The 8,769-nt window shown below is 39.8% G+C and overlaps 2 protein-coding genes and 1 long non-coding RNA gene across 3 annotated transcripts in view; 1 reads left to right on the top strand and 2 right to left on the bottom strand.

Moving 5' to 3' along the window:
* The window catches only part of LOC107691390 (uncharacterized), a 9,664-nt gene extending 5,943 nt beyond the window's left edge, over positions 1-3,721 (bottom strand). The window contains exon 1 of the long non-coding RNA XR_001634534.1: positions 3,644-3,721. This is a non-coding gene — a long non-coding RNA (uncharacterized LOC107691390). The remainder of the gene's footprint in view (positions 1-3,643) is intronic.
* On the top strand, positions 2,404-4,228 carry LOC107691379 (tumor necrosis factor, alpha-induced protein 8-like protein 2 A). Its single transcript, XM_016489952.1, has 2 exons — positions 2,404-2,805; positions 3,633-4,228. The coding sequence occupies exons 1-2, from the start codon at positions 2,488-2,490 to the stop codon at positions 3,873-3,875; spliced, it is 561 nt and encodes a 186-aa protein (XP_016345438.1). The 5' UTR covers positions 2,404-2,487; the 3' UTR covers positions 3,876-4,228.
* A 968-nt stretch (positions 4,229-5,196) lies between these two features.
* Positions 5,197-8,769, bottom strand: part of LOC107691328 (vacuolar protein sorting-associated protein 72 homolog) — a 12,607-nt gene continuing 9,034 nt past the window's right edge. Inside the window, exon 4 of the mRNA XM_016489886.1 lies at positions 5,197-5,779. Coding sequence (XP_016345372.1) covers positions 5,377-5,779 — 403 coding nt within the window. The 3' untranslated portion in view covers positions 5,197-5,376. The remainder of the gene's footprint in view (positions 5,780-8,769) is intronic.

Genomic DNA, 8,769 nt, shown 5'->3' with positions numbered 1-8,769 from the left:
CACCCCAGCAACCACATAGCAACTACTCGGAACACCCCAGCAACCTCATAGCAACTACTCAGAGCACCCTAGCAATCTCATAGCAACTACTCGGAACACCCTAGCAATCTCATAGCAACTACTCGGAACACCCTAGCAATCTCATAGCAACTACTCAGAACACCCCAGCAATTGCATAGCAACTATTCAGAACACCCCTGCAAGTGCATAGCAACTAATTTTTTTTCTCTTTTATCCTTCTCTGTACAGCACTTTGGTTCCACTTGTGGTGTTGAAAGTTCTCTATAAATAAAGTTTGAGTTGAGTTGAGTTTAGATGAATATTTAGAACCCCCCAGCAACTACTCGGAACACCCCAGCAACCACATAGCAACTACTCAGAAAACCCTAGCAACCACATAGCAACTACTCGGAGCACCCCAGCAACCGCAAAGCAACTACTCGGAACACCCCAGCAACCGCAAAGCAACTACTCGGAACACCCCAGCAACAGCAAAGCAACTACTCAGAGCACCCCAGCAACCACATAGCAACTAATCGGAACACCCCAGCAACCTCATAGCAACTACTCAGAACACCCCAGCAACCGCAAAGCAACTACTCAGAACACCCCAGAGTAGCAACTCCTCGGAACACCAAGCAACCACATAGCAACTACTCAGAACACCCCAGCAACCGCATAGCAACTACTAAGAACACCCCAGCAATCGCATAGCAACTACTAAGAACACCCCAGCAACCGCATAGCAACTACTAAGAACACCCCAGCAACCGCATAGCAACTACTTAGAACACTCCAGCAACTACTCAGAATATGCCAGCAATTGCATAGCAACTACTCGGAACACCCCAGCAACCGCAAAGCAACTACTAAGAACACCCCAGCAACCGCATAGCAACTACTCAGAACACCCCAGCAACCGCATAGCAACTACTCAGAACACCCCAGCAACCGCATAGCAACTACTCAGAACACCCCAGCAACCGCATAGCAACTACTCAGAACACCCCAGCAACCGCATAGCAACTACTCAGAACACCCCAGCAACCGCATAGCAACTACTCAGAACACCCCAGCAACCGCATAGCAACTACTCAGAAAACCCTAGCAACCACATAGCAACTACTCAGAACACCCCATCAACTGCAGAGCAACTACTCGGAACACCAAGCAGCCACATAGCAACTACTCAGAACACCCCAGCAACCACATAGCAACTACTCAGAAAACCCTAGCAACCACATAGCAACTACTCAGAGCACCCCAGCAACCTCATAGCAACTACTCGGAACACCCCAGCAACCGCAAAGCAACTACTCAGAACACCCCAGCAAATGCATAGCAACTATTCAGAACACCCCTGCAAGTGCATAGCAACTAATTTTTTTTGTCTTTTATCCTTCTCTGTACAGCATTTTGGTTCCACTTGTGGTGTTGAAAGTTCTCTATAAATAAAGTTTGAGTTGAGTTGAGTTTAGATGAATATTTAGAACCCCCCAGCAACTACTCGGAACACCCCAGCAACCTCATAGCACCTACTCAGAGCACCCCAGCAACCTCATAGCAACTACTCGGAACACCCCAGCAACCGCATAGCAACTACTCAGAACACCCCAGCAACCACATAGCAACCACTAAGAACACCCCAGCAACCACATAGCAACCACTAAGAACACCCCAGCAACCACATAGCAACCACTAAGAACACCCCAGCAACCACATAGCAACCACTAAGAACACCCCAGCAACCACATAGCAACCACTAAGAACACCCCAGCAACCACATAGCAACCACTAAGAACACCCCAGCAACCGCATAGCAACTACCAAGAACACCCCAGCAACCGCATATCAACTACTAAGAACACCCCAGCAACCGCATAGCAACTACTCGGAACACCCTAGCAATCTCATAGCAACTACTTACAACACCCTGGCAACCATTCATTAAACTGAACAAATCACATTCCAGGTCATTTCAGTCTGAATTCAGTTCCGTTTGTTTGTTAAATGTGAATCAGGAAGAATGATTGAGATACAGATTGATCAGATCATGTGATCTAGAGAGAAACTGATGAGAAAAGTCTGAGTTTTGACTTTCAGTTGCAAACTCTGGAAGCTTTCCATTTAATCTCATTCTCAATCTCAATCTCATTTTTCACACTTTATGTTTTTTGATGTGAAGTTTAGACAAAATGTCTTTAGGTTATTTTGTGTTCTTATTCTCACAATATTTCAATGCTCTGAATGATATGAAACATCTCTGGAGAGGGAGATTTGAGTCTGAAACTCAGAGTTGAAGTGTGTGAGAGAGACAGAAAGCAGAAGTGACATATCTCCTCCGATCACACCGTTTCCTCTCGCAGTTACACAGCGGAAGACGCCACTTCCTCAAAAAGACACAACACGCTCCTCGCAAACACCTCAGACTGCGCGACGCAGGTAAACACACACATCTGCGGCCGTCTGTGCTCCGCTGCCATCGGGATGGAGGCGTTCAGTTCGAAGGACATGGCCATGAAGGCCCAGAAGAAGATCCTCAGTCACATGGCCAGTAAGTCGGTGGCTCATATGTTCATCGATGACAACAGCAGCGAGGTTCTGGACGAGCTGTACCGCGTCTCCAAGGAGCACACGGGGAACCGCAACGAAGCCCAGAAGGTGGTGAAGAACATGATCAAGATCGCCGTGAAGGTGGGGGTTCTGTTCCGACATGGCAAGTTCAGCGCAGATGAGCTGAGTGTGGCGCAGGACTTCAGGAAAAAACTCCACCACGGAGCCATGACGGCCATCAGCTTCCAGGAGGTACAAACACTCACATTCATCAGTCATATTTACATGCTAACGGTGTATTATAAGACTATGAGCAGTAGCAGTGCTACTGCTCATAGTCTTAAAGTTCAGTGTGTGCGTCGTCCTGCAGCATTTGTGGTGTCATTTCACACCAGCCAGGAAGAAACCACTTAGAAACCATCAACAGTAACCTAGCGGCCACATAGCGACTACTCAGAACACCCCAGGAACAGCATAGCAACTACATAGAACACCATAGCAACCACTCAGAGCACCCTAGCAACTACATAGCAACTATTTATAACACCCTAGCAACCACATAGCAACCACCCAGAACACCCTAGCAACTGGGTGTTCTAAGTAGCAACCGCATAACAACTACTCAGAACACCCCAGAAACTGCATAGCAACTACAAAGAATATCATAGCAACCATTCAGAGCACCCTAGCAACCACACAGTGACTACTCATAACACCCTAGCAACCACATAGCAACCACCCAGAACACCCTAGCAACTGGGTGTTCTAAGTAGCAACCGCATAACAACTACTCAGAACACCCCAGAAACTGCATAGCAACTACAAAGAATATCATAGCAACCATTCAATAACCTATTTTATTCAGTGGCGGAAACAGGCTTCCATAGTTTTTCTGCTGATGCTCTATTCTCAAGAGTTAAGAATAAGGACTCTTATTTTGAAATGTCTTAAAACTATGCAATATGTGCAGAAATGTACAAATATTATTATTTCTCCTTTTTTAGTCGCTCTGGATAAAAGTGTCTGCTAAAAGCATGAATGTGAATGTGTAATAAGGAGCGTGCGTGTCTGTGCGTCAGGTGGAGTTCACCTTTGATAAGAGCGTGATGATGGAGCTGCTGGCCGAGTGTCGTGATTTACGGCTGAAGCTGGTGGAGAAGCACCTGACGCCCAAATCTCTGGATCGCATCAGACACGTGTTCAACCATTACTCGGACCCGGAGCTGCTCACGCACCTGTACGACCCGCAGGGCACGCTGTGGCCCAAACTCGGCAAGATCTGCAGCGGCCTGAACCGCATGATCGAAGAGGGCAAGCTCTGAACACAGAGCTGGACTGAAAGACCGGACTTCAGAGCCTCTGGACCTGTTTTCACAGAGACACTGAGCTCAGGCACGCAGTGAGACGCTCCTGAACGCATCCCTCGAGTCTGTTTGGGCGATTCGCGCTAAACGTCAAAAACACGTGCAGCTCATATTTCAAAACCAACTCAGAAGGAAGATTTAAAGGGACAGTCCACCCAAAAATCAGCATTCTATCGTTTACTTCTCAGCTAACAGGGAACGTTCTAGCAAGGTTCTGAACTAACATTCCTCCAGTAACGTTATTAGAACGTTCGTGCAATGTTTTCTGGTCTTTAATAACCTTCTCAAAGCCAAAGCGTTATTTATACATCATTCATTGAACTTTTTTAAACATAACTCAAGTCCATAATCCATAATAAGGCTTCCTCCAGTGAAAAAGTGTTCTGGTGTGAATCAGGAGAGAAAGCAGCGTTTAAACAGCTCTAAACAAATATGTGGCTGGATTTTGATGTGAGAGACAACAGCAGATGCACTTTTTCACTGGAGGAAGAGTTATTATGGATTATGGACTTGAGTTAAAAACGTCTTAATGCTGGATTAGTTTCAGCTTTTGTCTTCTCCAGATGTTAACTGATGGACTGGAGTGTGTGGATTACTTGTGGATTATTGTGATGTTTTTATCAGCTGTTTGGACTCTCATTCTGACGGCACCCATTCACTGCAGAGCATCCATTGCTGAGACACTGATGCAATGCTACATTTCTACAAACCTGATGAAGAAACAAACTCATCCCGATCTGGGATGGCCTGCGGGTGAGGAAATATTCAACAGATTTTCATTTTTGGCTGAACTGTTCCTTTAACATTACCAAGAAAATGCATTGAGAAAGTGAACTTATTTTGTATCGACTTTAAATAACAGATTTCTGCACGTTTAATATGATCACACATTTGTTTTGCAAGATAAATACTGAAATAAGAGGTAAACACTTGAATTCTTTATTGCCATTTCTGGACTGAAAAACCTAGAAAAATACAAAATCAGAAATTGAACAGCTGAGAGCCATTGCTGGTGATGTGAACAGAAACCAACAGCTGAATCGGTCCTCCAGAGTCACTCAGTTAACGAAGCTTTGAATCACTGAATATGATTCAGTTGACACCTGTACAGTAACACTTCACAATACGGTCTCATTTGTTCACATGCGCGTTAAATATCGCATGCGATTAATCGTGCAGCCCTAACTAATATATATATATTTTTCTAGCATTTATTAATCTATGCATTAGTGAATGCACTTTATTAGTAAATACTGAAATTAACAAATAAATACAGTACAAGTATATTTCATTTGTTAGTTCATGTTAACTAATGCTGACAAATTAAACCTTATTTTAAAGTGCTCATTCTGACAATTTTGGATCACAACTTCAGCTAAATTTAGCAACAACAACAACAAACACAGTCAGACCTGAGTGATGTGGATTGAAACACTCAAAAGCAGTCATTAGCACGCGTTTAGGTGGCAACTACGGTGTGTTTGACGATGGCTTTCGGTCGTGTGCTCTTGGCGGCCACTGCCGGCGAAACGCTAAAGTCACTGTTTCCGCTGAAGTTTCCGGAAGCGTTGGGAAAACCGTGCGCCGCGATGTATTTCTGGTAAGCCTCGCGGATGATCCGGAAGGCTCGGGCGTTGGCGTAGGGGATGTCCGTCACGGGGTCACGATACAGCGCGGGTTTATGGGTAACAGGACACACCTCCTGAACAGGCTGGGCGGGGCTGGAGCGAGCCGATGCCGGGAAGGCGGAGCTAAATGTCTCATCGTCACTGAAGGTGATGTAAGTGCGAGAGCACAGAGGCCCCGCCCCCTGAGCAGAGGATGAGGAAGTGGGCGTGGCTTGGGGCGTGTCCTGGTCCAGCCTATAACAGGAGATGAGAAAGTTTATCATGCATCTTGTTATAATCATTGAATATTAGTGCTGTCAAACGATTAATCGCGATTAATTGCATCCAAAATAAAAGTTTTTGTTTACATAATATATGAGTGTGTGCTGTGTATATTTATTATGTATATATAAATACACACACACACATGCATATATATATTTAAGAAATTTTTGTATGTTTATATATTAAAGATATTTATATATAATATAAATTATAATAGTGCTGTCAAACGATTAATCGCATCCAAAATAAAAGTTTTTGTTTACATAATATATGAGTGTGTGCTGTGTATATTTATTATGTATATATAAATACACACACATGCATGTATATATTTAAGAAAAATATATTGTTTATATAATATATTTATATATAATACAAATTATATGAATATAAATATATATATGTGTTTGTCTTTATATATACATAATAAATATGCATAGTACACATACATATGTAAACAAAAACTTATTTTGGATGCGATTAATCATTTAACAGCACTATTGACTACGTTTACATGGACAACAGTAATCTAATTATTTATCTTATTCTGAATAAGCCAATATTATGATTAAGGTGTTTACATGAGTAAATGTTAGAATATTCCTTTCATGTTCTCGTTTTAAATGCTATAGTACATAGATCGATTAATGGCACACGTCATTACGTCACCACGCGACGCCATCCGACGTCCAACCCAGAATTTCATGTATAAACATATAGTTCGTCTTCGTTATGATGCCATATACAGCTTTGGGTGTTTCATTTTTAATTTACTGAAAGCTTCAAGTGCAGTTAATTACTTGTCATGCTATACGTGCAAACAGACGACGGCATTGTTGAAGCCATGCTCAAACGGTTGACTGTCGCAAAATGCAGTGAAAAGTCCTACGCGATGGTAATAGTATGATTAGGGTGTTTACATGTCTATACTGCACTTCAATAATGCAATTAAATAGGAATACTCCACGTCTTAATTTGATTTGTGTTTACTTCGACTATAACTGTAGCCGGATTAAGGTAATCAAAAATCCCTGTTTAGATGGTAGATTAATCGTGTTAAAATCAGAATATTGTTGTCCATGTAAACGTACTCATTGCTATTGTTAACTAAATCTAATGAAATGTTGTAAAATGAAGCAAAGTTGAAATAAAATAAAATATAATATTAGCTAAAAAAATTAAAATAAATGGAAATTAGAAATGCATTGGCAACTACCTGAAATAAATGACACGCACCAATAGTTTTACATATACACACTAAGCTGACATACCAAAATTACTGAAACTGAAAACTAAAACAGAAATAGATATAAATTCTAATTTGTTTAAAAAAATAAATAAATAAAAATGTTAATTAAAAATGAACAAATTAAATGTAAATATTAAAATAAAAGCTAATTCTAAATGAATTATTAATTCAATACTATTTAATTATTACAAATATAGAAAATTATTTATAAAACATAATAATTAAATAATACTAATAAGCAGCAAACACGGTTTTACAGTATATTTGTTAAGTGAGTGTTTCACTCAAATGAAAAATTATTAATAGAATTTCCAAAGATGTGAACTCATAAAAGTTTAAGTCAGCATGAAATGTAAAATTACTCTATATTCCAAATTCATGTGCATTTCTGTTTCTTTTCTTTTTGTATGTTATATATATATAATGTCTATATTTCACTATTATTTACTATTTTTACTATCTTTAATTACTAAAATGAAAAAGGAATTGTCCCTAGCTCAATTTAATAGTCAAAATTCTATAAAAGTATTTTTGTTTTTACATACTACCTAACAGTACTTATTTTAAACATACTTAATTTTAGAAGTTTTTGAAGTACAAATATACTATTCAGTTTCTGTCCATCTATCTTAGTTCAGAGTTTCACAAACTAGGGTTTGTGAGTTGATAAATAAAAGCTAGTTATTAGCTAAATTTAAAAAAAAAACACAACTAAAATGATTCCAGCTTTTCAGGAACAAGTTATTGTTTTACATTAATAGCAATTTAGCATAACAAACCAGTTCCATCTAACCTCACCTATTATTATTATTAATTACAGTTCATTATGTATAAAAGTACCCTTCCACATCCACGTTCTCCTCCTTCATTTGAGCGTCTGGGACCAGCAGCATCAGCACTGAATGATAGCGAATGCTCGGCCCTTCAAAGCGTCTCTTCTTATGAACCTGCTTCTTCTTATCGGCCTCTAAACGCTCATAGTTTTCTGAAAACACACACACTGTAATGTGAACACACACTCATAATTAAATTCTGGTGTTATTCCTGAAATCTGGAAATCAGCTTTTGTTGTTCCTTTATTAAAAGGGGGTCAGATCCTACTATATTAGATAATTACAGACCAATCTTCAAAGCTGTGTGTTTTATCAATTTTTTTTTAGAAAGCCTTATTAGTGAACAGTTGACTTGTTATTTGAATGCAAACAAAGTGTTTTCATAAAAAACATAGTACTGTAACAGCTGTTTTGAAAGTTTTAAATGATATTGTGGGATCGATTGATAATGGTGATTTTTGTGCTTCCCTTTTTATTGATTTATCAAAGGCTTTCGATACAGTGGATCATGAAATATTGTTGCATAGATTGAAGAGTGTTGGTTTATCAAATCTTGTTATTCCTTGGTTTAAAAATTATTTGAGTGGAAGAACTCAATGTGTACAGGCTGAAGGTAAACTATCTGAATCATTGGAGACTGCCAAAGGTGTTCCCCAAGGATCTGTGCTGGGGCCTCTTTTATTTACCATTTACAGTGGGTACGGAAAGTATTCAGACCCCCTTAAATTTTTCACTCTTTGTTATATTGCAGCCATTTGCTAAAATCATTTAAGTTAATTTTTTTTCCTCATTAATGTACACACAGCACCCCATATTGACAGAAAAACACAGAATTGTTGACATTTTTGCAGATTTATTAAAAAAGAAAAACTGAAATA

This window comes from Sinocyclocheilus anshuiensis, unplaced genomic scaffold (genome assembly GCF_001515605.1).
Source record: "Sinocyclocheilus anshuiensis isolate Anshui unplaced genomic scaffold, SAMN03320099.WGS_v1.1 scaffold938, whole genome shotgun sequence".
NCBI classification, from domain to species: domain Eukaryota; kingdom Metazoa; phylum Chordata; class Actinopteri; order Cypriniformes; family Cyprinidae; genus Sinocyclocheilus; species Sinocyclocheilus anshuiensis.
The sequence above is the reverse complement of the archived record's forward strand: the minus strand, read 5'-3'. Positions and strand labels throughout refer to the sequence as shown.